Source organism: Fundulus heteroclitus, chromosome 22 (genome assembly GCF_011125445.2).
Source record: "Fundulus heteroclitus isolate FHET01 chromosome 22, MU-UCD_Fhet_4.1, whole genome shotgun sequence".
In the NCBI taxonomy this organism is placed as follows: domain Eukaryota; kingdom Metazoa; phylum Chordata; class Actinopteri; order Cyprinodontiformes; family Fundulidae; genus Fundulus; species Fundulus heteroclitus.
In genome coordinates, this window is record NC_046382.1 from 36,884,299 (window position 1) to 36,912,142 (window position 27,844).

The 27,844-nt window shown below is 41.8% G+C and overlaps 3 protein-coding genes across 6 annotated transcripts in view; 2 read left to right on the top strand and 1 right to left on the bottom strand.

The window, feature by feature from the left end:
- Positions 1-1,632, top strand: part of wipf1b (WAS/WASL interacting protein family, member 1b) — a 29,800-nt gene extending 28,168 nt beyond the window's left edge. Inside the window, exon 9 of the mRNA XM_036126863.1 lies at positions 260-1,632. Within this exon, the coding sequence (XP_035982756.1) occupies positions 260-312 (53 nt within the window). The 3' untranslated portion in view covers positions 313-1,632. The remainder of the gene's footprint in view (positions 1-259) is intronic.
- A 1,630-nt stretch (positions 1,633-3,262) lies between these two features.
- On the top strand, positions 3,263-15,363 carry gpr155b (G protein-coupled receptor 155b). Of its 4 annotated transcripts, none has more exons than XM_021321591.2 (20): positions 3,263-3,423; positions 5,168-5,367; positions 5,458-5,605; positions 5,690-5,819; positions 5,894-6,072; positions 6,151-6,303; positions 6,384-6,451; positions 8,697-8,868; positions 9,598-9,753; positions 9,874-9,957; positions 10,114-10,237; positions 10,347-10,431; positions 10,534-10,621; positions 11,296-11,521; positions 11,624-11,701; positions 11,921-12,075; positions 12,265-12,360; positions 12,495-12,559; positions 12,642-12,779; positions 14,341-15,363. In XM_021321591.2, the coding sequence occupies exons 2-20, from the start codon at positions 5,210-5,212 to the stop codon at positions 14,819-14,821; spliced, it is 2,784 nt and encodes a 927-aa protein (XP_021177266.2). In that variant the 5' UTR covers positions 3,263-3,423; positions 5,168-5,209; the 3' UTR covers positions 14,822-15,363. The 4 variants fall into 4 exon arrangements, with proteins under 4 accessions (XP_021177266.2, XP_012728253.2, XP_021177268.2 ...); XM_012872799.3 differs by having other exon boundaries at positions 3,264-3,423; positions 11,627-11,701; XM_021321593.2 differs by having other exon boundaries at positions 3,264-3,423; positions 14,283-14,456.
- Positions 15,364-17,254: 1,891 nt separating this feature from the next.
- Positions 17,255-27,744, bottom strand: LOC105933324 (transmembrane protein 41A-B). The gene is made up of 5 exons (XM_012872800.3): positions 27,461-27,744; positions 23,313-23,463; positions 23,050-23,211; positions 21,040-21,178; positions 17,255-20,946 (listed from the first exon to the last, which is right to left on the bottom strand). Exons 1-5 carry the CDS (start codon positions 27,598-27,600, stop codon positions 20,711-20,713), a joined length of 828 nt encoding a protein of 275 aa, XP_012728254.2. The 5' UTR covers positions 27,601-27,744; the 3' UTR covers positions 17,255-20,710.
- Between the last annotated feature and the right edge of the window lie 100 nt (positions 27,745-27,844).

Genomic DNA, 27,844 nt, shown 5'->3' on the forward strand with positions numbered 1-27,844 from the left:
ACAAAGTGTTACTTTAAGGGTTGTATATTTATTCAATATTTTTTTTTATGTTAGAAAAAGTTTTGAAGCCATTTATTATGATCTATTTTTTTTTCTATCCCTAAAACCTTACATTTCAACAGGAGTGTGTAGGCTTTTTATATCCACATCAAAAGGTATTCAAGGACTAAAGCGTCTTAATTTGTGTGAAACAGTGCCACCTGGTGGAGGAAGATATGCTATGGAAAACTAACTAATCTCACCTTTACTTATGTTTCAGGTGCTGGTAAAAAAGAGCGAGGAGCTCCTCCCCTTCCTCCAATACCCAGGTGAAGAAAAGATGGCCGCCATGACAACGCTTGGACCGTCCACCTCTTCTTCTCTCCTTGTCTCTTTCTTTGTTACGCTCATTTGCGCTTTGACCAGAAGCATGTCGATCATGTGAGGACCGCAAAGGGGGGAAAAAAAGGACTTCCAGTGCAGTTATTCAAACAAAAGCACAGAGTCTCGTGGAGTTTACATCATGTGCCTCTGCACCAGGGAAGTGGGGGATCTGCAAACGGCCAAAACTGTTTATATTGTGGTACAATTGTGTTCTGGAGAAAATAAATTCTATCTATCGTTCTAGTTTTAAGTTTACAGCCATGCTGTTCCTGGAGGATGTGTTTGGGCAGGCCTCAATGATCTTGTTGCTCATAATCAGATCTCTCTCAAACTCTGTTTTTTTTGAATGCATATCAAAGTTATCCAATGTCCCTTTTTCCGTCACTGTCACAACCGATCGTTAGATTTTCTGATTTTCTTAAAAACCAGCCAAACCTTTTTGCTTCTGTTCCGACTGTAAATCTAAAGGGAGTTACCTCGGGTGGCTTTTTTTTGTGTCAAGATATTCACTTACGTCAGTTGAAACAGTAAAATTAAAGGCAGTAACTGCTTGAACATATCAGGTAATCAATCAAGGTGCCTTAGATACAGCCACAGTGCAAAGAAGGACTTTAAATGGTCTCACCTTCCAGCCTCGACTGTGGTAAACATCAGGAAATTTTGGGCACTTACTTTGCCAAAGCCACGTGTGCCTTCACAGCCAGAATGTAGACTTGTTCTTTTTTTTTTGTTTTCACCTGTTTGTTTCTACTGGAGCCACTGAGCGGTACGTTTTATTTGATTATGTGAGGATGCTCAGCTCAATGTGTTTTAAAGGACATTCCAGTGGGGTTATTGCAGTATCAGTGTGCAATCGAGCTGGATATTGTGTTGCCGTTGTTGGGTTCTCTTGATGCGCAGCAAAGGATCTGTGTAGGTATCGGTATGATTTAATCAACTGATATTGAACAATGGGATAAGTTATGTTTGCAGTATTATGTACGTCATTTTGTTCTGCTTTGTTTTTTTTTGTTAAACGTTTTCTGTAAGGCGATCATACAAAAGTAAAACCATTTACATTAAACATGCTTTAAGATGCTTTACTTAGGGGTAACTTTGGGCTAAAAAGGGGGTGCTTTTATTGAATTATGCATCAATATTCCTGAACAATAGACTTTTGGGTAAGGGACAAGGACACGGTGAATTGTAGTGTCAACCAGATAAACCAGATTTTACCACATAACTGTATTATTCATTTACATAAATGTGCAATAAAAAAAGTTGAATAAATGTTTAAAGTGTGGCATCGTGTTAACCCTGTCCATTTTAAAAGGGATTGCTACTAACACAGAACATCAAGTTTGTGAAAGCTACAGCATCCTGGCATCGGTTAAAGCCCTTGGCGGACCCCAGCTCTTTACCCCAGAAGCGAGCACCCATGGTTAAAAACGTCTTTGAAGGAAACAGAAATTACGCTTTATTACTTTTAGTCTAAACAAGCCAGATAAACGGTTACAGATCAGTGCTGAGGCTCTTGGCAGGTATCGGCACAGGGAAAATATGGATGAGGAAGAGCAAGCCACGGATGATGGTTGTATGAGTCTTCAGTCGCCAAGTGCGACCCCCATGCTCACCCCATTGTCGTCAGTAGAGAAGGTGTCACCACTTGGATATCATCTGCTAGATTGTGCAATATGTCTTAGACTGTCCAAATGTACATACTGCCCAGTGATAACTGACCCATCCCTTTGTCCATATCTGTGCATGTCATCTCTGTGACATAAATATAGTGTCTGTACGAATCATCTGGTATTTTCCCAACAACTGCTTTCAACGGCTCTAACAACTTATAGCTTCATGTAATATCTAACAGGTCAGAGAAAGGGAGGCTGAAAGCAGATGCTGATAATCAGTTGTTCTTGATTAATCCGAGGAACCACTTCCGGAAAAGGAGTGTTGGCAGTTTGCTGTTCTGGAGCATACAGCTGTGAGTTAATGGCAAGATGGCAAAACAGCAGCAACCTTGGAGACGCAACTACCCACCCATCTGTCTGGGGAGGTTTCCAAACTATTTAAAGTCCACCATTCACATGTGGAAATGATTTAAGACAGTTGCCAGTGTTCCCAGGAGTGGGGGGTGTCAATGAAAGGCCAAGATGGCTTGGCAGCCACATGAAAGCTTCCTTTCTCAAAACAACATGGCAAGCTAGCTTGGGTTGAAACTTGTGGAATAATATCCACTGAAATAGACGAGAGGAAAGTAGATATAGTTGACCATAAAGCACAGTGTCATGTCTGCCAGAATCCAAACTAAACACCAACTGTCAGCCATGATGGTGGCAGACTAATGGGCTTGTTTTGCAGCCATTCGGGGCCATTTTATCCGACAGTTATAGCCTGGCTGAAACTGGGACAAATGGATGATCACACATGGCAGAAAAAGGGGGGTAATCAAAGTGTTGTGATAGCTCATTCAAGCTCCAGACGTCAGCCTGCTGAAAATGTTGTGGTAGGACATTCTGCATCAGTGAATGCTTGCATATCTGTCATGAACTAATGTTCAGTGGTTCGAAATTTCTTAACAGTGTGAGGGAACTCTGCTAAATGGGGGTTTGGCTAGTTTTCCCATATTTGACCGAGAGGCGTTGGATTTGATATCCATTGAGGACGCGTGGGTTCAAACCCTGGCTCGTTTCCTCAGAGGAACATGTAGACGTCCATTAAGAAGAAGAAACCTGTATCCACAAAACAAAAGTCTACACTGTAGAATATATGCCCACAAATGGAATAAACTGCGTGAGTGATAGCTCTGTAGTGAAAACTGCATTTGTGTGTCTCTTGATTAAATAATTTATCCAAAACGACGCTCCTCGTAAACCAACCAATCACGGAGGCCGCCACCAAGCTTCCTGTGCGACGATTGGCTGAAGCCTCGGCCAATCTTGTCGGGGCGTGGCTACTCGCTGCAGCTGTCAGATTGGGACCAGCCTTCAGCCCAAACAGCAAAAACAAGAGCTCAGAAAACAACAAAGACGGGGCAATGCTGCTCGTCCGTGTCGTGCCGTGCTTCTAAGGACCGAGGTGAGAAATATTATCGCTCAATAAATCATTTTAAATTGTGGAAACGTTAAGAAAGGTACGGCTCACCGCGCCCTGAGATGCGTTTTTAGCATGCAGGTAGGGTAGCGCTAACGGTCAGCTGGCAATGACGGCGGGGGTCCCAGAGGGCAGGTCGCTTTGTCCGGCTTCTCCTGTTACACCGCCGCGGCTTTGGGGCTTTACACCATGTCCCTTTCCGCTTCAGGCGAACAGACAACGGATAGAAAAGACCGTCTCAACCCCCCGTTAGGAGACCATTCAGAGGCGTAACAAGAGAATCTGTGGGTAGCGTTCCTCCTGCCTCCCCCATATTTTCCTCATTCCATACAAATACTTTTAAACAGATGCTTTTTTTTTCAACGAGCATTACATTTTCTTTCAAATGGTACCAACACCATGGTAGTAGGATGAAAAATAAATAGCAGCATTTTACATCAGAAAAATCCATAAAACAAAACCTATTCATGTTTTTTTTTTTTTTAGATTTTGTTATTAAACTCAATTAAAAGCATTCTGAGGGCCAAAGTAACATTTTATTTGTAAGAAAAATAAAACTATAAAGACAAATAATGTCCATATATGTTCAAAGAAGGTTGATTGATGTCAGCTGGAACATGGATGGTTTAATTAATGCAACATTAAAGCGTGGATCCATCCTGCTTTTATCAACAGTTCAGGCTGGTGATGGGCTTGTAATGGTGTGGTGTAGGGATGATTGGTTTTTGACTCAGCTTTCTAAGACACCGCAGCCAACTTGAGTCCCCTCCGCGTCTCCTGCTCCATCCTTTTGTCACAAAGGCTCCATTCTTCCTTTCTCATAGCTCAAATTTCCAGCTAGCTTCTTGAACATGACAAGGCTTTAATGTTCTCCAGTGAACTCCACGGTCGCTAGATCTCCGTCCAATAGCCGTGCAGCAGACAGATCACCAGCGACTGTGATGAAATCATGTCACTATGGACCCAATGTCTCTGAGGAAGATTTTTGACACCTTGTTGAGCCTTGTTGAAGCATTAAGTTCTGATTTCTGAAGGCAAAACGGGATCCGATCCCATTTATTTGGACGTATGAAAATAATACCATTTAAAAAGAATGTTTCAAATGACAGAATGTAGCAAGTGATCCCACTGAGTTGGAAAAGAATGTGCTCATATACATTACATATTTAGTATACAGTACTTCAAAACATTAACTAACAGACTGTTTGAATAATGAAATAAATAAATAAAAATGTACCCACTTTCTGATCAAACACTCATTTGTTGGACCAGAAATTTGACACAGTGCCTCGGTTATGCTTCTAACAGGTAGTTACATGTTGTGAGTAGGGATTCGCTAAAGTCCAACCCCTAAGGAAAAATAAAGTGTTTTATGAGGAAAGCATGATATGTCTAGATTTACATCTCCAGTTCATTCGGGCCGGGAAGAAAACAAGACGGAGCGACTTTTTAAGCAGATAACAGGAAGGCCAAACAGAACTCAGCAACGATGCTCTGTTTTATACTTTTTAGCTTTCAACCTCTGCTATCCTAAAACATCCACTTCTCTTGTCGGCTGTGTCACTGACTGTTCAAACGGTTGTACCTGTTTAGCTAGAGTTTATCACAACCAATAATAAGCTGAAGTTAGCTCTTTTGGTTTAAGTGAATTGACATTCCAGTGAACAGTAAGAGTCAGCTGTCTATAAGCTCCTCCATACATCTTGTGATGTGTTACTCTCTCTACCAGGCTCTGGACCCATCGGCCTCCGAATCTCATCCCATCGTCACCATGGAGACTCCCAACAGCTATGTGTTCATCCACGGGAAGAACATCTCCCACAGCACCCTGGGAGGCTCCGCTGCGGGGCCCCACATGTCCATCGACAAGCTGTTCCCGGCTCTTCTCGAGTGCTTCGGCATCATACTGTGTGGTTACATCGCTGGACGGTGGGTGCATGTAAATACCGAGAGACTGGCGCGACTCCTCCGTGAATTTAAACTCGGGTTTTAAACCGGATCTCTGGTTTCTTCCTCCAGGGCTGACATAATCACAGAGGGCCAGGCAAAGGGTTTGGGGAACTTTGTCTCTAAATTTGCCCTCCCAGCTTTGCTCTTTAAAAACATGGTGCTGCTGGACTTTGGAGACGTAATTTGGGCCTTTCTTTGGAGCGTCCTGGTGGCCAAGGTGTTTGTCTGACCTGTTTCAGTTGGACCTCGTTTGTATGTTCCCTGCTATGCAAGCGTAAAATAACCCCGCATTCCCCCGCAGGTTACGGTGTTTGTGCTGGTGTGTGTGCTGACGCTGATGGTGGCCAATCCAGACAGTCGATACAGCAAGGCTGGACTGTATGCCATCTTTGCTACTCAGAGTAACGACTTTGCCTTGGGATACCCAATAGGTAAGACTCACCTGGCACGGACATTTGAAGTTGTCAGCTTGCATATTTGAGTCTTTCCGTGTCTTCCCTTCCAGTCGACGCTTTGTATCGAAGCACGTATCCAGAATACCTCCAGTACATCTACCTGGTTGCCCCTGTTTCCCTCATGCTCCTCAATCCAATCGGCCTTGCTCTCTGCGAGGTGCAGAGGTGGAGGCAGGCCAGCCACCCACACCACAGTAGTCTCAGCATCCTGGGAATTGTAGTTTTGCAGGTAATTCTAGCCGTGGGAGTTGTTAGAACCATTAAACAGTGCGTTTAATTCTTCCGATTTTTCTTGTCGTCTCTCAAGGTGTTGAAGAACCCGATAGTGTTCATGGTGATAGTGGGAATCATCTCCCATTTTGTCCTGGGAGAACAGATCCCCGCCGTGCTGTCTGAGTTTATAGACGGCCTGGCCAACTCTTTTGGAGGAGCAGCGTTGTTTTACCTCGGACTCACTATGGTGAGCTGTAAGAGTTTGTGTTGTTTTACAACCATAAGACTGAAGGATTACTGACATTTTATCTCTGTTTTTTGAGGCAGGTCGGCCAGCTCAGAAAACTAACCAGAGACACTGGAGTTGCCCTCATTCTCCTCATCACAGCCAAACTGTAAGTGAGGCTCAGATGGAGGTGTGGTTTTCATTTCTCTTCAGTAAAATATTTGTAATGCCAAAAATAATAGATGAAAAATAAGGATTATACTATAATGTTTCATATTTTTATTTTTTATTTTTTCAGATTTGTCAAAATTTATTCTAGTTGGAGACAATTGTGGTACTGAACTTGACATGAATGCACAGACTGCTCCCCTAATTTTTGGGATTTTCTCAGTAAAGAAGTTGCCAAATTCATTACAGGCCCTGGTGGAGTGGAGTTCCGATGCCACAGTCACAGGACGATTTGTTAACCTGTTGACTTTGGCAAATAAGGCATGAGCATTATCATTTTTTTTTACTGATAATCTCAGAGAAGGAAGATTCTCTTGCATTTTTCAGCTGTAAGTTATATCTGTAAAGTCTCTCTTTATAGATGTCATAGTGAACCAGGAGTCTATTCTTTCTCCATCTGTGTTCGGCTTTTCGACATTCCCCTTTTGCACTACTGGAGCACTTATCCATGGAGATTTCTTCTTCCCAGAAACAACCTTCACTTTAATTGGAGCAATCCAGTCAATGATGTCTGAAACTTTAGACTGAAAGTTATTAACTAGTTCATCTACTGAGTTACAGCACAAAGTGGAAATAAAAGAGTAAGCTTGGTTAGAGGTTTCAGTGGCATCGTCCCTAAAGATGCGCTTTCTAATGAATTGGCTGACTGAGTCATTGAAAATGATGCTTTCAAAGATAACAGAAAGGTGATCAGATAGGGCAACATTAATCACATTAGACCCTTACTAATGATTAAGTCTAAAATATGTCCCCATTTGTGTGTTGGCTGTTTAACATGTTCCGTTAAACCAAAATTTCTAAAGTGTCTAAGTATCTCACAGTTTTTTTTTTGTTTGTTTTTTTTGCACCTCTGCCTTTAGATGTCTTCAACATAAATGTTGAAATGTTGAAATCACCCACATAATAAACACATAACACAGATAGTAGGTCATTAAAATGAAAAAGTATATTTTGGATTTAGGTCTTTGCCTGGAGAACCAAGAGTCAAATTTGTCCAGAAACACCTTTTTCCACTTCAGTGACTCATTGGACACAATTGCCACAGTTTTAGTTGGGAGGAATTGATCTATCAGTATAGGTGTCTCACTATTTTCATCTAGCCATGTTTCTGTTAAAAACAACATCAAAAGGCTCCACCTTTTGTCCTGTTGGAGTCTGGTGGAAATCCGCTTTTAGTGTTGTAGAAGTCTCATTCTGTGGCATGTTTCTCTGCACGTCTAATCTTAGCAGATTCCAGTTGTACTGGGCATATAAATTGTTTTCTCACTCCCTGTTCTTTGTTCAAGGAGAAAGCTGCTGGCGTCTGAGTCACAGAACATGTTGGAAGTGGAGTTTTGCGACTGACCTATTAGGATAAAATCCATCTTTCTTTAAAAAAAAAAGACGTAGTTTCTCCCAGAAATAAATAGAAGTTTTCTATAAAGTTGACAGATTTTGCAGTACATGCCGTTTTTAGGCAGTCGTCGATCATGAGCAGTCTGAAAAAAAGTCTCATCTCCACAACAAACGGGCGTGAAAGGTCCACTGAGAAACACCTTGACATTATTACCTTCAGCTTTATTTAGCAGATGAATGAAATTCTCAAATATTTCTGAATTTTTTCCCCCCTCACATCATCCATGGCTCCTGTGTTTATTATGAGGTTTTTCAAGGTTGAACACGCTTCTCTTTCCAGCTGGTTCACCCCTATCTTTTGCTGTGAACAACAACAAACCATTTTTGTCGTTTCCTTTGTCCTGGGGTTGTGCAGCGTTATACAGTCTCTGTATTCATCTAGGTCAGGGAAGACAGGGTGACATCAACCTGTCTTCCCTGACCTTTTGGGTTCCCATCCAGTTCCAGGGGTGCTGCACGACAGTTTAGTCTTATGTATGTTCATCAGTATTCTATTTCTTGGTCGTGCTAGCTAGCGACCTGCCACTGTTTGGAGTCATCGGCAGAGTCTTATCATTTCATACCCAGCATTTACCTCCACGTTCACTTCAAGTTGTTGGATTTTCAACATCTATTTTCTGTAGAAGCTTATCGAAGTTCTCTGCCTCTTGTTCTGATTAGCTAAGGTCAACTGTTCCTTCCGCTGGATACAATTACGTATAATGACATTGATAAATCTTAATCTACAGTGTGTAACATTTCGCCCTCACATTTAAAATGTGCTTTTTTTCTCTCTTTTGTCCCCCTTCCAGCCTGGTGATGCCATTGGTCTGCAAAGACATGGTGGACATTCTGGACGTCGGGGTGAACAGCACAAGCCCGAACCACACTAGTTTGTCCAACTTTGCTTTTCTCTACGGAGTCTTCCCGACCGCGCCAAGCGTAGCCATCTATGCTGGTCATTATAACATGGAGCTGGAGGTGGTAGGTTCCGTTTAAAACTGCAGCTTGACTGATCCTGCTATTTTTTTCCTTTTTTTTGTTTCTGAAACAATACACCGATTCAAACGTTCAAGCATGTAAAATGCCTTAATCTGGACTGAAACGGAGCTGAATTCCTCCGCATTCTTGGCATGAGGCTTTCATCTTTTTAAACCGAGGCTGCCTTCTGACCCGATCACATGATACACAAACTCACGCAGACACATACACCCAAACGCAACACAGAGGATAATGACTTCCTGCTGGTTTTCTGCCATTCAACAGCATTTGCAACACTCTGCTCATTCCCCTGTCACATTGTCCTGATTGAAACGCTAAAGCGGATCATTTCTTTCTAATCATAAGCACCATCATCATTTTACTCAGTATTTCTTTGAACTCCAGCAAAACTTCAGCCGTAGCTGAATCCAGGCAGAGTATACAGCTGGGAAATGGGACGTGGCCCCTTCCAGATTCGGTGCAAAGTTTTACAGAGGGCCAGATGATTTAAAGAACTAATTTTATGAATTAAATGGTCACTAGAAAACTGCTGTTTTAAAATTAGTCTTTATCTGTGTGTTTGTGAAATAAAACCTTTTTTGGATGATGGAAGAAACTTCTACTGTGACCAAAAATCTGTGGGTTGTGTAAGTGTGTGTGGGGGGAGGGGCTTTATGCTTTTCTACAGCGCTGTGAGTCTCGGTGACTGCAGGTTGGTGTCCTGTATTTTAGGTGACATCAGGGATGGTAATCAGCACGTTCTTGTCGGCACCAATCATGTACGTGTCCGCCTGGTTGTTGACAATCCCCTTAATGGACCCGACCCCCCTCGTGGCAGAGCTGGAGAACGTCAGCTTCAACATCAGCATCGTCAGCCTTATAGGACTGGTACGTGGTTTTGATGCACGGTAAAGAGTTTCTCTAACGCCGCTCCCTCAGGGATCGGCATGAGATGATCACTGTCAACGTTGAACAGACTAAGTCAGTTTGTGATTGGGTTCCTCTCAGGTGTGGACTATCGCTGTGATGTTGCTTAGCAGGAAATTTAACCAACTCCCTCATCTATTTGCATTAAACCTTTTCCTGGCTCAGGTCAGTTAAATATGATGCTCCACTGCATGTAAGTGATCGCCACTGTGATAATACATGTCTGTAATTTTGGTTTCTGTTAGTTAATACCTGGAACGTACGTGTAGCTCTTTATATTTACTGGAGTCTGCTACCTTAACCCTCTGCTTCATGTGGCAGTTTTTAGTGTGCGTTAGTATGATCCTGTGGAACTTCCTGGTGAAACAAGAAGATAACCTTCTCAGTAAAATTATCACATTCACTCTGTTGTACGGGTCTCTGTACAGCACATACATCTGGACAGGTTTGTTTTCATCAGATATTTAAAAAGCTACCCCCATCAGTTTCTGTAAAGTACCTTAAAGCATTTTGTTCTTTGCTTAAGAGAAGCTTGGGGTTCTATGTCTCCCCAGGTTTAATCCCTCTCTGTCTGGCTCTGACTAGCAGAGATGATCTGCTCAGACTCAGACCAGGAGTCTTTATGGCTTTGGGCTGGGGGTAAGTATTCACACCTATGCTTAAAGGAAAAAAAGAGAAAACTAGGTTTGCTGATGCAATATTTAATATAGTCTGGCCTTGATGCTGTTTTTGTGTTTGTAGGGTTCCCTTCCTGATGGTTGGAGTTCTTCTGATTTCAGGGGAAAGGACGGAAAACATTGACTCTGCTTTCTTCTATGGCAGAGCTCAGGTTTGGACCAAATGCCCCTTTATCAACACTTTACACTCTTATTTGGAGACGCACCGATCAGCATTTTCTGGATTGATTTCCGATCTCCAGTTTCTATTAAACTTTGTCAATTTCCAGTTCCTATTAATCTTTAAAAACAGTAATATAAGAAGTATTTTTTCTCAATACTTTCTGCTGTGAGTGGGCAATAGTTAAAGGTTGAAAGCTCGAAAGGATAAATTGCAACAACTTTTCTGTTACTGTCTCATGCAGTCTGAACAAACTACAGACAGATTTCGACATTTTTAAAGAATAAAGCTTTTTAGTCCAACCAGCCTGTTTCATCCATTTGCTTCGTCTGACTTCATATATAAGTAGCAAACTTTGAGTTCTCTTCGTTCAGTAACACTGTCCACACTGAAGAGTGTTGTTGCATTACCTAGTAGTACTTGTATATGATGCATAAAAATGATCAGAAAAAGATTGGATTCTTGAGTTTCCAACAGGCCAATCACCAGTCAGAGCTGAATAAGATGAAACTTTAGGTACAAAAGTATAGTTTACTATTCTTCCTTTCAAAACCTTTTTTTTAATCATTACCTGAATAGGAATACTGAACACAACACAAAAGAAATCTCCTGGAATGTAATCATATTATTATTATTTTTGTTTATTTGACATTATATTTCATTCAGATAATCAGCTCTGCTGGGGTCCTCGCTGTAAGCCTGGCCCTCGGGGCCATTTCTCTGATGGGTCTGAGCCAGGGAGACCGGGAGCAGATTGGCTACGAAGCTCTGAGCCAAGCTGCTGTCACCAGCATCAATGATGAACTGAGGGCCCCTGGTGGCCTGGAGGATCAACAACAACCGCAGCAACAGACAGACATGACAAATTCCCCCACTTGCAGCATCAACTCAGGTAGCTCTGTTCTAGATTCCTCTCATTTCTTTAGATGAAAAGGTATGTAACTGTTACGTAACTGTTGGTTAATTCTTTCCCCCTTTCTGTTGTTTCTTTGAGCAGATTTCCACATTTCTCCTCTCCAGGCCATACCTGACATGATAGCGAGCACTCAGAGGGAGCACCCAAACAGCACAGGTGACAAACTTAGTTTCCTTTGATAATATGACATTATAAAAGCATGAACTAGAAGCTGGAAGAGGCAACAGAACGTTTAGTTTTGTTTTCCTTCTTAATAATTCTGAGAGGTATTAAAAGAAACAGTTCTCTGTTGAAATATACACTACATATGAATGTGTCGTTATTGTTAAGGAAGATGGAAGAAACCTCATTTCTAATTCAGCTTTGCCGCTTCAGGCCACAGTGGGGCGCTGTGTGACAGGCAGCAGCCCTGTTCGTCGGCCTCGGAGCAGCCACTGGATCTGCCGCCACCAGGCCTTCAGAGCACTGATGATAAACAGACTGTGAGACACGTTTTGCTCTGTCTGCTGCTCAGCGTCAGCCTGCTGGCGGTAAGGAAGAAGCAAAAGTCCAAGAGGATAGACTCCACTAGATCGTAGCACAAAGTGGAGTTTGAAAAAAAAATATTTGTAATAATTTTAATCTAACTCCACTGCCTTGCATGAAGATGATAAATTCACTTGTGCAGTGAGCGGTTGAAGGAATGACGAGTTGATGTCTGATTGCAATCGTCTCCATAGAATCTGTCCAGCTGTCTTTGGTGGTTGTTCAACAAGGATCCAGGCCGACTTTACCTGGAACTGCAGTTTTTCTGTGCTGTAGCCAACTATGGGCAGGTACCTCAACAGGATGATACATTGTGCCTGTATTTGTGTGTGTGTGTGTGTGTGTGTGTGTGTGTTGTAGGGAAACGGGTAGTGTTAACTTTAGCTGGTGTTGTGTGTTCTTTTTTGCTTTCTGTGTCTCCCAGGGTTTCCTTTCGTTCGGAATATTTGGTCTGGACAGACACCTGATCATTGTGCCGTTCAAGAAGAGGTAGGCGGAGACTTCAGCAGTCGATTCACAATACTTTGTCACGTGGTTTGAAAAGGAATCCTGTAACTATGGTGCTGTCCAGGTTTCTCGGCCTGTGGCACGGCAGGGACGGAGAGGATCTGAGTCCGTCTGCCGTCCCTGAGGAGGTCCGACTCACCTGTACCCAGTTTGTCCGCTACCACAAAGACCAGTGCGTGCAAGACATAGTACACACTCGCAGGTATGAGGAATACAGCGGGCCTGTTTAAAATGCCTTGAAAAAGTATTCATAACTGTATCTTTTTTTTTTAACAAATAAAAATCCAAAAGATGTGCCTTGCATTTGTATTCAACCAGCCAGTACTTTCAGGGCAAACCTTTCTGTAAATCCAGCTGAGGTATTCCTGGTTCCTTTACCCGCTTAGCAGGTGTAGACCCTGACATTTTAGAACCCAATATGCTTTACAAAATAGCTCAAGGTCAGTGTGTTTGGATGGAGAGCACCTGTGAATCTCTTTTCCTCTCACTGCCAATTGGATTTTTAAGTCTGGACTTTGACTGGGCCATTCTAACACATGAAATCAGTAAGTCTGATTGTTTAGGGCTGTTGTCCTGATAGAAGGTGAACCTCCACCTCAGTCTCCAGTCTTTCTCAGCATCTACCAAGTTTTCTTCCAGTATTGATCCTTATTTAACTCCATCTCACTTCTACTGTAATCAAGTCTGGCCAGCTTCACTACTCTTGCTAAATAAAAAATGTTTCCCCCTTTCTTGAGTGGGCCACCAGCATGTTTCACTAATGGGATGCTAAATTCGGGGTGGCGGTTGTAATGTTTCCTCCTCATATTGAATTTGAATGTAGACCAGAATTTTTCTCATTTGTCAGGAGCGCCTTCTTCCAGGTGTTTATGTTGTCCCCTATGTGTAGTTTCTGGCACCTGAGCTGTGGATCTCTGCAGCTAATCCATAGTTAGCATGAGCCTCTTGGCTGCTTCCCTGATTAATGTTCTCCTCACACAGTATGTCAGTTTAGAAGGACGGCCATGTCTTCATAGGTTTGCGGTTGCTTTATTTGGGATATGTTTTGACTTTCTCCCTGATCTGTCTGCTGTGTTCCTCGTCCTTCCTGGTGGTGCGTTTACTGTCAGACTAAATCACACGTAGACGGACTGTTTTGAATAGATTTAATTTATCACTGACAGAGTAAAGGGTGCTGAATACAAATGCATTGCAAACTTTTCAAATCTATTATATTACTTCCAATTCACTATTACCCGTGTCTTTGTATTTGGTCTGGCATAATATCCCAGTAACATAAATAGTCTGAGGTTGAGAAGTGAGACAAAACAAAAGATTCACTGTCTGTGCTACAGTTTGGAACGTGTTCATAAATGGACTGATCAAAGTCCTTTACATACCATCTAATAGAGATTGCAGATTCCATTGTTTCTGACCTTTTAACGGTGATGGTGCATGAATCTTCACTTATCACTGTCTTGTTTTTCTAAGAGCCACATCTAGCATGTTTAGGGGCTGAGTATGAAACCTTTCCACCCTACTGGAAAAAGACCTTGCACTACATTTGAATGACTCTTGGCTGTCACACTTTACCTTTCTTCTAACAGGTTCCTACTCTTCTGTTAGCGTTACCTGAGATGAATTAATCCTTTCCTTGCTTTGTCTCTCTCTGTCTCTGCCACCGTTCCTTCTTCCTGTGTGTCCCTCCTCTCCATCACCTTGTTAGTGGCTCAGGGGAGAGTGTGAACGCTTTGGCAGGTGAATCCTTCCTCTGATTGCCACAGGTCTGGAGGAGTGACACGGGAGGAGAGTGAAGTTGGACGTTGCCTTTCCCATCATCCCCAGTACTTAAACACAAACCCTTATGTTCAGGAGCAGAGACCTAACGACTCACAGAACCGGCACAAAAATGACAATCCAGAAGAATCGCGCAACCGGGCCTCGCTTCCTTCCTGCATGGAGGCTCAGGATGAACGCCAAGGATACATTTCTACCCTTGATGGACACGATGAGGAGATCTCTCAGCATGATCTTGGTACAAGACCTCCCCAGGGGCCCCCTGAAGGTGTCTTTCGGGGTAGCGACTTAGTGGTCTGGCTAACGGAGCGAGGTCTATGCGCTGGACGAGCCGAGGCCAGACTTTACGGCCTTCGTCTTCAGCAGGGAGGAGTGCTGACCCACCTGACCGGCCAGCAGGGCTTCAGGGACGAGCCCACTCTGTTTTACCACTTCACACAGGAGGAGAGGTGGTCCAGGAGCACGTGAGAGGATGTGTCAACCCTTAAGGCGCCAAACTGGAAGTGCCTTATGGTGAAGTTATTCCCACAAACTACTGGCTGGGTTATCGTGAGACCCAAAGGCTCTGTGCAGAATTACATTTCCCACAAAAATCTGTATTTTATGGGGAGCAACTGTTACACCTTTTCACTATAAAAGTATGGAATAGTGCATTTCAAAGATTTAAAGTTTAAGTAGACGTTCAGGAGACAATTTCCACTAGAAAACCAAAACTAGGCTGTTGGTCAGGAACTCCAAACCCACTCATTTTCCAATCAGTGAAGGTAAGAGCAACCAGGGCCAGGTAATAACACTCTTCAGTGTTGGGGCGGTTACTGAGGTAGGACGTGTCAAAGTTAGCTGTTTTTAGTGCCAGTGAAGCATTTAAAGATCAAGTCAGAGGAAGGAGATTGATGTAAGAAGGTCTTTTTAAAAAGAGACTTATTTGTCTGAGCGAATGAAATTTTCAGGCTGAGCTGAATCAAGACTACAGCAAATTTGTTCTGTTTAAGCCTGTTTCTATACAGATGCTAACTGTCCTAATTACTTATCCAAGCTGGTAAATATTAAAATGTCAACTTTGTCTAAAACAATAAAACCTTGTCTTACAGCCCCTCCTTTTGCCCACATGAGTAAACATAATCTTTGCTCTTAATGTAAGTAATTAATGACAAATCACAGCAGGGAGGCTAGAAAAAATATTTGTAATGCTCTTCTCATATTCTTTTGTTTTTTATTATAGTTCCTAAACAACAACAGCAATGGTGATCAGCTAGGGTCTGTATTGGCAGGTCATGGTTTCACCCAAACTGCAGATATGAAGTAAGGCACAAAAATCTAGTCGGTTCATCTCTAATTAAAGTTGGTGGTGTGTTTTTTAAAAAAAAGAATCATACATGAAGAAAAAAATGCTGCTTGTTGGTCCTGAACGCCTCCAGGCTCTGGACCTTATTTCACATTGTTCCCTCTATTTCATTTATGATGTGTGCACCAGTGGTGCGACGACAAACGGACTGTCATTGAAAGTCAGTCCAACTATACTATAAACATTTTTATTTTATTTTTTTTATGCCGGGTAACAAGAAAGAAATCTTCCTGTGAACCTGTACCTCGCACGTTGCCACAGTTGGGTCTGTGCTGGACTCTTGCATGACTCGGCTCTCAACCATTTGCACTGACTGAAAAACGTGGAGTCATGCAGGACGTTTCGCTGCTGATAGTTGTGACTGGGACGTTTATCTTTGTAACTGTTACCTGTCCTTGTGAAGTATTTTGTCCCAGCCTTGTACAGGTTTGTAACGTTCAGCGATCGGAAGCACACGCCAGACTTTTCTGCACTTTCGGGGGCGAAGACTCACAGCCCCCGATCTTTGTTTTGCTGTATATTTTACAGATGACCTCTGTATTTCTGTTTACAACCTGTTAGGTTGCTGCTGATATGAATTTTTTTTCCTGATGTTTACAATTTGTTGGCTCGGTGCCACATGCATGTGAAAAGACCTCAATAATGCTTAACTGATGTGTCTGTAAGCGTGAGTGAGAAATCAACACATCGGTCAGAAGATTATGCAGACAAAACCCTCGTCAATAATTATCAGCACCTCTGATGAAGTTGTGAGCAGTCTGGAGATAAAGCGAGTCTTACACTGCGACGTTTTCACCTCACTCACTGTGCAGCCCGTGGCCAGACACGCTGGGCTCCTCGTCCAGACGCCGCACATCAAGTTTGTTTAAACTTTTTAAATGATCGACAGATTTGTTCAGGTTCAGATCAGTTTTTTTTCTTTTTTTTCTTCTCATAGCCATTCATTCCCCTGCCTTACTTGATTAGCGTGTTCACTTGTCTCTCCCGTTGTTAACAGTAGCTTAGACAAATGAGCCTGAAGTTTTTAGACACTATAATCAACTTTAAAAACAAAGCATACTTTAAAAATGGTTGTTAAATTGCTAGGAATCACTGATTTTGTAAAAACTAACCGTTAATGTGGAGTTTCCTCCAGTTCTGCTCAGATTTATGGTTTATTTTAGAACCTTCAACACAACTTGACCAGGGGTGCCAGTTAGGTTGGACGGTGCTGAGTTTACTGTGACGATTTTCTACTCTAGGCTTACGAGTGGGTTTATTCCCAGCTTTGTATCCTCTGCCAAGTGGCGCCGGAACCATGTCCGTGTATTTCACGAATCCGGTTGTTGTTGTCTGGGTTTACATTTTCTATGTACTGATTTGTTGTTGGTTTGATTGTGCCTGCCTCTGACAACATTGGGCAGAGTGTGTCTGTCTATTTGCATGGCCGGTCCTGGCAGTATGTTGTGTGTGTTGCTGATAAACAGGCCAATTATGGTTTTATGCATTTTCTCAAATGTCCAACAGGGTGAAAGACTGAAGGATAACCAAGTAAAAAGACCACCAATAAAAACCACTTGCATCCAGAATGTCTTTATTTCGCTTTGCCAGATTGTCACGTTGTCTTTGTGACCCCAATAAAGAACATTAGGAAATATGTAATTTATTGCATTTTCCACAGGCAACTGACTGCAATATGCAGAGTTGAAAACGCTTTGTATATCCCAAATTTTGGTCATAAGATCATATTTTCACATAACGCTTTTTAAGCTGAAAACAATATAATCAAAAAGACAGGATTAATAAGACTGAAACTGGGCTCTTCAAAAAAAAAAGTGCTTTTAGTGTTTTAGTGAGCTTTCTGAAAACTTGACACATTTTAAATGCATCATTTTTAATCTTTACCCTGTCAAACATTTGGACTCACCTTCTCATTCAATGGTTGGTCTTTATTTTTATTCCTAATTCTGGGAACTTATTCAAGACAGTTAAAAAAACATTTCAGGTGACCAGCCTCAGGAAGGCCGAGCAGTAATCACAAACAATTGGGAGGGAGGGGGGAGGTATTTACAAAAAGTATAAAATATACAAGATATTTGGAGCTATTTTAAAATTCTGCTTGATATATAATTCTATATACTCTCAAGTCAGTTTAGATGTCTTTACTGTGTATATGCAATATAGTAGGTAAAAAATAAATAAATAAGGAAAAGCCACTGAATGACGAAAGGTGAGTCCAAACTTTTGACTAGTAGAGCAGCTCAGGATACGATGTAAAAATAAGCCCAAAAATGCAAATAAAGCTAATAAAAAATAAATATATTTATTTTATGTAACGATTTTTCTGAGTGTAAAAAGCAGCAATAATAGAATAAAATGACTTGCTTTGAGATGCAGAACCTTTCCATGAACCTAAACAGTCATTAAAATCCCAAACCCATGGGAAACACTGAATGTCATATTGACATTACTCCATCACAGGATCGTGTGACCACTGAGATTCATTTCAGGATGGCAAAACAAGTTCAAAAGGAACTTGCTGCAGAGATCATAGATCCATTCTGGCCTGGCAACGCCTTGGGATCCCCCAGAATGAGCTGGGGTGTCTGGTTTTGCCTCCTGGACCCGTTACCCCCGCGACCCGATCTGGAATAAGCGGAGGACAGTGGATGGAGGAAAGTTCAAAAGTACATTTCATGGTGCCTTTGATTGACAAGTTTATTGTCTCATGCAAAGTTTAGACCTCGAAATGTGACTGAGTTACTTTCTCAGTTCTCATTAGCAGTGATAAGGTTTCACCAACAAATGTCTAAGACAAGGTGGGGCTAAAGCATTACCTGATGGTGGATCCGTTGCTGTTTATAGTGAGAATTAAAACAGAACATAGGTCAAGAAAATTTAATACAATCAGGTGAAATTAAACTTACTACAAATACTCATTCATGCTTTACAGTCCAGCCGGCTCAGAGTCCATAACTATCTGTTTAAGCTTTGACAAAACCATGACATCATTGTCCTGTCCATGACCAGTGAACACAGAGCTACATTAAGACGTGTTTAAGTGCCTTAAGGAAAAAAAAGACACTTGACCGTAACACATATGTAAACATACCAAAGCAACATTTCCCCTCTGACGTTTAGGCAACTACAATGAACACCATGAACCAGTAAATATATGTATAATATATCAACACTGTGGGTTTTAAAACGAGCACAGAGTAGAATAGATGGTTTAAACATCTGGGCCCAGATGCACCAAGCCCACGTCAGTTTCATGTATAAAACTCGTGTTTGAGCAAAGAGAAGATTTTCCTCAGAGGTGAAGAGTTTTCAGTTTTGATCATAACAATAATCAGCTTCTGACATCATTGTTTAACCCCAGTTTCAATAGCATTGCGGCAAATAAAATCTTAGCTTTAGAGTTTCCTTTTAACTAGAGCTGCCATTTTGTGGACTGCAGCCAAGCAGAACCCAAATAATTACAGCTGATGCTACTGTTGAAGACCACAAGTGAGCTAAACATTAATAACAATAATAATAATAATATAATTCTCTGATGTGTGGAGGAACTGTGGTGAAGGGAAGACCCAAAACTCACTGGAGGGATTCTATCCCATCGGGCGTCGCTGAGGAGGGGGGATGTGTGGTTTCCTCCTGGACCTGTTACGCCTGCAACCTGATCACAGACGGGTGGGTTCCAGTTTCAGCGAACAGGACCTATCCAGCTTTAACGTCATGTGTAAGAACAAGTTGTTTGGGGGAAACAAATTATTTTTAGCACTATACATGATTTAAGCGTCTGGCCCCTGGTGTTACAAAGTCCAAACAGAGTAGCACTGAAGTGCAACGCATTTACACAAAACTCATTAAAACCTGATAGAAAGCACCAGTTTTTCCGATGTTCATTTCTGACTCAGGCCCTCACAACCGTGGCTACTTTGAACAGTTGCAGAGCTTTGAACAAACTCTGAGCCAGAAACCCTGAAAAATATTTGGAGCATTTCCAGACTGGAAAACATAAAACATTTCAGACCAAAAACCTCATTTCAGCCAGCTTTAGGAATCTCCCTGAGGGACCTTATTGATGGGAAATCAAAAAGAAACTAACATCCAAAATCTGTTGTCTTATTTCTTAGCGTTAGTAAAAGAGAAACTATCAAAAGAAGAAAATACAAAATTGGGACTCTTTTCGACAACCTGTGTGACCGTATGGACAATTAACATCCATTCTAACAATGCTTAAAGAAGTAATTTAAAAATTAAAAAGTGAAGATAAACATCTTTTGTAAAATGTAATAAAAATAAGAAAACTTCTGATATAAATATGGGAAAACTTTGGTCAACAAGGATGAACTATCGTCATGTGAGATGCTTTGAACCCTCTCATTAAGTATCCCGCTCAATCTTTGTAGATATATAATGAACTGAACACTTTAAAGGATATCCTAGGTTTGTCACAGGACTGCAGTTAAGCTTTGTTGATGGAGATTAAATTAGTTTTTGACTAAATTCTGCTCTAGTGAGAGAAAATAAGCAATTACATTACATCAGTGATGTGTAGAAAAAGTTATGTTGGGACTAATCATGATTAGCAGCATTACTATACATTACAAATCCTATTTTTAATAGGAAAGACAACGATCTGACAGTTCAACTCTGTACAAAATAATTACAATTTCTGCTAAATGTAAATGATTCTATCCATCCAGGTAGATGATTTTAGCCTCTCTTGTGTGTGTTTTTTCTTCCCCAAAGCAAAAGCAAAGAATTTTGGGTCTGATCTCAGGAAACTTTACTAAAACTTTTAGATGGTAATATTTCAACCAATTGACAAAACCTTTTTACGAAGGCGAAACGTAACCTGATAAGAGCAGAAGTTCAGAACAAACGCCGCCCAGGATGTCTTGACTCTCTGGAGTGACCTTAAAGAAATCTCACTTCTGGCGTGGACAAAAGGTCACATGCCTCCATCTAGTGGTTTCTTTCCCCACCTGAGTTCCTTTTAAACATTAAGTCCCTTTCTCATCTTTCAGTCATCTTCTCCTCCTGCCCCGGCTGACCTCCCCCCGGCTGGTGCCGTTGCTGTCGATGCCGTCCACCTTGAGGTGAGCTCTGCTGTAGCGTCTGATCAGCGCTCCAGGCAGGAGGGCCATGAGCGCGATGGCCAGGAGCTGAGCCAGCGTCCCCCAGGAGAAGATGTCGTCCAGGGAGGAGATCTGGGACAGGATGGAGCCCGTACGGACGCAGATGAAGTTGTACGGGATCAAACCTGGAGGACGGATTACAGAACAGGGGCTTTGCGGTCGGATCTACGGCTCGTCAGTTAGGAAATGTAACTTTGATGCTCTGTGAGTGAGCTCACCTATTAATACAGAGAAGAAGAAAATTGAAATGGGGATGTTGAGGACAGGACAGGTGATGTTAAGGAACCAGTTAGGAGTCATGGGGAAGAAACGAAGGAAGAGGAGGAAGAAGAAGAGGCTGCTCTGATTCTCCTCCACCTGGCAGGAGGAGGGAGGGAGCAGGGAGGAAGAGGAAGAGTTGAGGAAAGAAAACAGAACAAAGGGTTAACAGGAATTTAATGGGAAAAAAGCGTCACACTGCAAAAAGAGAACTAAAAGTAAGTCACATTTTCTTGAAATTAGTGTATTTGTCCATGATTTGAGCAGGTAAATAAGATTATCTGCCAATGGAATGAATAGTTTGACCCCTAAAATAATATTTAGATATCCTGCACTTGAAATAAGATGATGGAGATGAATTGTTCCTATTTTAAGTACAAAAATCATATTCCATTGGCAGATAATGTTATTTACCTGCTCAACTCAAGGACAAATACAATAATTTAAATTTTTTTTTACTTATCTGTAGTTCCCTTTTTGCAGCGTAAGACGTGTTCAGGGGTGAGAAAAAAGATTTACAGGTTTTATTAAACCGTTTGCTTTACATTAGCCTAACACCACTTTAGTCGCGTAGCTTCAGAATTTGTATTTACATATAAGCCCAGAATTATTCATATACCTGACAAATTTAAAGAGATTTTCATTAACCAAGAAGTTGTTTCCTGATTGGGAATGAGACTGACACGACACAGAAGATCAGAAGTGAATCTACAAGCATCAAAGCTGATACGTCAAAGTGAGGGAGGTCCTGGCATTTTATGACACACCATACACGTAGACAACCAGGATGACAAATAAACCAGACAAATCGCTTACAACACCATGGAGAGGGACTTCGGTAATATATTAAATGAAGATTTATGGTAAGTGTATGTCTCCCTTTGGAATTCCAATTCCAATATACATGTATATTTTAATTGTTTTGTCTCTGATAATTGTTCTCTTCCTTTGCTACCAAATCTACGAACCGGGTGAGGCGGGCCTTCCTGAATGAGACAGGAAGAACAAACAGGCCGCCTCGTCAGTGCCTGAACAGAAACAGGATTTTACTGGAAAGGAACATCGTGGTGTTTCATTGTGTTCGTTCCGAACAAAACCTGCTCCAGCCCCGTCGGACCAGTACGCACACGTATCTTTGTTTTATACCTGAACACACGCAGGTGGTTTATGTGCATGAACTGAGAGTTCAATGACAGAAATGAAACCAAATCTCCAGTCAGTTCCATATAGCCGCATTTTATTTGTTTTTTCTTGATTAAAGCGAACCAATTCGTACTGAGCATGATTTCTGTGTATCGTTGCACATATAAGATGTACTCTGGCAACAAGAAGGGATCAGTCTGAACTGGCTTAACCCAATTTAGAACTAGCACTTGCTGACAATGTATTGGCACAACACATTAGCCAATACAAGTTTACTGACGATATGAGCTGCATGTGTTGAGAAAAAAAATGTATACTGTAGCATCCCGAACATCACTGGTAAGAGAGTTAAATCCTGAATAGCAGTATAGACATGCGCTACTGATGCCACTGATCACTGCAAAAAGGGAACGAAAAGTAAAATTTTCTTGAATGGAGTGTATTTGTCCTTGATTTGAGCAGTTTAAATCATCTGCCAATGTTTTTGCACTTAAAATGGGGACAACTCATTTCCATCGTCTAATTTCAAGTGCAGTATATCCTATCTTGTTTTAGGGGTCAAAATACTCATTCCCTTGTCAGATAATCTCATTTCTCTGCTCAGATCAAGGGCAAATATGTACATTCTACTTACTTTTAGTTCATCTTTTTGCATTGATTTTGTGAAGTATATTGGACCATGACTTCATATCGGCAGAGCCGATTCTTAAATGACCCGGTGAGGAATGTAAACCAAAGTATTCTGATTAAGACGTTCCCATTTGCAACGCAGCTGAGGGTCTTCAGACTAAACGGCCAATCCTGGGAAGGTGTGCAGACATGCCTACCTTCCTCTGCAGCAGAGCCACCTTCTCAGGGAAGAAGTAAACCACATATTGCTTCCCAAATGTGGAGGACAGCAGGAAGCAGAACGTGGAGCCGAAAGTGGAGAGCAGGCAGGTCAGCATCAGACCCACCCAAGGTCCGAATATCGCCCCACCCAGCATGTTCTGAAAGAGGGCAGGAAAAACGGCGGCAGTTAAAAGGCTACGTCAGATTATACGGAGCTATTTCTTCAGTTCCTGTTAGTTTCTCCCGGCATGCCTCTCACCAGGAAGGACGAGCCAGGTATGGCGAAAGACTGCTTATAGAGGTAGGCGCTACAGAACAACAGCAGAACATAGCCGTAGTTTTCTGTCTTGTAAAACTTGAGCGTCTCGGCGAGTTCCCGCAGAGACTCCAGGTCAGACGGGAACTTCAGCCTGGGTGGAGGAACGCAGAGGAACAGATCTTAGTACCTGACTGGGATGTTTTTTTTCTTCCTTAGGACATTAGTTAATGAAATGAAGTTGCAATAACAATGCAATGCAAAACAATAACAATGATCCCAAACATGGCAAGGAAATGTATATACTGATTGAAATAGGAAGAAAATAAGTTTTAAAACGGTCTATTTTAAGTCTAAACCTTAACCTGAATGAAAAGGTTTGGCAAAAATCACTACTTTCAAGGATCTTTACTAGACATTTTCAGGTTGGATTGCAATACTGCCTGAGTTTCTGGTAAACTATTTACCATAAAATTTTCTATTTGTGATTGAAAACCTGCATGTAAAGTGTCTCCAATTGCCGTAGAGACTTAGTCACAAATGAAATCCCACTGCAAAATGTTTATATATCTCATTTATGTACTTGACCAATGTCACTAAAAAGGACAACACTAGTGCAAATTAATCACTTTGCTATGGTGCATCCAGTAGCAATAAAATAAGATTTTTTAGGTCTAGGGGATTCCTCGTTATGGTCAGGCTAAAGGTCAATTCCAGTTACCTGCTAAGGAACTGCTGCATTTTACGATGTGCTCTATGACTGCAGTGATTGTACGAATCGCAAATCCAAGAAGCTAAAGAGAGCTTAATGTTTCAGGTCTGTAAAAATTTGTCTTTGTTTTCAAATAATAGTAAAACCCCAGTTGCTGTTTCACCGACATGGTCCAATTTCATCTGTTCCTAATGCAAATAATAAACAACCTCTCATCGCAGAAACACTAGAATAAACATAATCAGCTCTGATATAATGTTTTTTTTTCTTCCTTTGGTATAATTCATGAAGAGAAACCAAAAATGACTCAAATATTGGAATATCAAAGAATGACTTAAAGGACCTATAAGTAGGATATTTACTGTAAAATCAACCTAAATCATTCTTATTTGTCACCGGGGATGGAAGTAGCATTCCCTATAAACAATCGGTTCTCTCCATCCACAATGTCTAAGTCACGTTTTTCTCCTTTAAAACCTTTCAAGTACGGTGAGGAACTACTTTAGTGCAGTGTGCAGCCCGTGTTTACTTCCTGGTTCCTGAGCCAATCATATGAAAGTTCCCAGGGTTCCCAAAACAGCATGCAGCATTTTGGTATTTTATTTTGGTAAAAGAGCAGCAGCCTGCTAACATGGAAGCCAGTAAGAGAAGCAGACCAGAACAGAATACAACATCATATAGCTGTCCTGTGGAAGTAAAAATTCAGCGGAGATACATAGCTGCAGGACCGTTGGGGAAATGGTGGGTCTCTGTGAAAGGCATTGTGTATGTGTTGTTCCGAGTTTACTTATTGTTCCTTTAAACCAGACTTACCACACCAGACTTAAACCAGTATGATGCCTACAAAATTCAGACCAGTGCATCTCCAGCAGGGCTAAAAAATATATTAATATTGGCATCAATATCGGCCAATGTAAGCCATTATTTTACATTTCAGTATCCATGCATAAGTAAAACTGGGCCGATGTTTATGTCCATCTTGTTGCCGTTCGCTGCATCACGATTACTGCCTCATGCCCAAAACACACCGACTCCCGAAACAAATGCTCAAAGGACTGTGGGGTGTTTAAGTGAAGTAGAGAAGCTACTATGTCAGTGGTGTGGGTGTTTTTGCAAGGTTTCAGCAGAGTAGGGAAATATATATAGTATCAGTAAATGTTGGCTATTGGCTGTGACAGCAATATTAACATCGGCCCAAATTTTCCCATCGATGCAACCCCAAATCCCGACTATAAAATGCCTTTACTCTCAGTTTAAACAGAGTTAAATATTAAAAGTTAAATTGAAGCCAAGCATAGAAAAATCTGTAAAAACTGGACTAAGCAAAAATAAGGGAGCATCTTGTTTGCCTCTGAGCTGAGGAGTAACTGGATACATTTGATTCAGAGATAGAAATAGCATCACTGCTTGCAGACTTGAGAAGAGGCTAGAAGACACTTATGAAAACTCACCCAGCAAAAAAAAAAAATCCCCGACCCCCGACCCCACCCCGATGTGAAACTCAAGATGCCGCCTTCCTCCGCCACCTGCTTCCACATCCAGCGCTGCTCCTTTTTACTGGTCAGAGGACAAACATCCAGCTCTCTCACTGGTCAGCAGCGAGGGGGACGTGGAAGCAGGCCGACACGCGAGACTGGATGGATGAATGTACAGTATTCGAGGAGGGGGACTTATAAGTTTGCTTACGACTGACACTATAAAAGACATCCTGCCTCAGCAGAAACCCTTCACACGCGGGGCTGGAGGAATGTACAGACGGGGATTCGTATCTGCGCTCTCTCACACACAAATCAGATCAGGTTTAACGTGACTCAGCCCAAACCGAGAAGTTCGCTCTCCAGTTCCCTTTGGTTGAAAGATAAAACAAAACAAAAAAAAAGAAAAAAAATTAATTTTACAGTCCAGTTTGTTGTGTTTATATTACTTTAAACATGTTGTGAAATAAGCAATAGCATAATGTGGACACACGCACACAGATAGGCTTCTTGCGTTTGGCCTCAGAGTGTCTGGCTCAGTGTTATTCTATCGTCCCTCTGCAACCACACGTTTGACTGTAAATTTAAACTCACCCAGTGTTGATGCATAATCAGGTGACCTATCCAGCTTGTATTTAAATTTTTCATTCAGACGTCTTGTTAACACCCAAGACCTTAAACGTTAACCTCCACTACAGGAGAAAAAAAAAAAAAAAACTCTGAACATGATTTATTATTTTTGGCTATCTGGGAGGTTTCTTTATTTAGTCAAAACTCATGTCTGCCTTTTCGCTTGCAGAATTCCCCCTCATGGTGACTCCCTCCCGTTCACTTGGATGGAAGAAAGTAAGCAACAGGTGGGGGTCACTTATCTGGAGTTTTTTTTTTTTTTTTTTATTCAGGGAATCCCCTTTGGTTTTCAAAATAGATAAAAGTGGTTCCTTAAAAATATCTGCCGGTTCCCTAAAATTATTCGTTATTGTTTTTACCATTATATTTAACTTCCAAAAAGATTAAAAGCAGTACACAGACGAACGTAAGTTAAAGAAACTTATCTGAAAAGCCAAAGCTGTGATGACAGTAGGCCTGGGCCTGTTACTGCTATAGGTTTGGCTTACTTACCAGATAGGCTGGTGCCCATCGGTGTATTAAAAATAATATTACCAAATCAGCCGACTGCAGGCTAGCCACAGGTGCGGATCCACTCATAGTTAACCGTCTAATATCATCTTATACTTGTGTTACTATAACCAGTGGAAAGACAAATGGAAAATTAAAGACAAGGAAACGCTCAAATGAAATTCTAAAAAGTATTATCTGCACCAAGCGCTACTAAAATTAGCAGCTCTGTGTTATTTATATAGTTTTGAGGTCTATACTTTAAAATAACAAAAGAATAAATGGTTAAGATAAGGGTTCCTAAACTTTTCAGCTTCCACAAAATAACAACGGAAAAATGATAAGTCAATTAAACAGTCATGACATCACAACCAGCATCAACAGCCAGTATTATTCTTCCATTTGTAATTACATGTTGTAAATGCACTTACTATTAACATTGTTTTCACTTTGATTTCTAAAGAGGCTCCATAAGCCCCAGATTTGCTGACTCTCAACCCCTAAGGGGGTCCCGACCAGCTTGTAAATAAAACTCTAACAATAGAAATTATGTTAAATCATTTTGGTAGCATAGGGAATAGTTGTTGCGACTCTGTTTTGAATAAAAGCAATTAAATCATGCTGTGCATTGCTGTTTAACATGCATTCACAACTTTAAAGCGCTTTATTTGGACCCTGCGAGGGTCTGAAGCCCATTCCTAGACAGAAGTCCGTTACTGTGCTTTCTTACAGAGGGGTACACAAGCTGCTACTTTTAGACCAGTTTTACGTTTGTCTGTAACTTGACCGTCAAATTTGACAGCTTGCTGGTTGACTATTAGAATCTAGTTGCCGTGTGCTGCTACCTGTACTCTTGGACGGCCTCGTCCTCCTGCCCAGACCCCGGCTGGAGCCGCGTCGGTCCCGGGGGAAGGTGCGCCGACAGCAGGTAGAGGTAGACACTTGCCGCCGCCACGATGACAGCTAGTCCCGCCAAGGAGCGCATGTTGTCCCCTCCAGACACTCTGCTGCTGACCGCTAAACTTTCCCCCGACGAGTCAGTTCAATGGACGGGAAGCTGACGTGTTGCGGTTCAGTTGGACGGCACCGGGGGAACGGGGTGTCGCTTTCCGGGGGGGCAGGCCACATATGACGGCTGACATTCTGACAGCGGATCGGTGCGCGGATCATGTGGCACAACCCGAGGACTAACAAGTTGCTTCAGTGCATGGTGGTGCACTGGTTTGTTG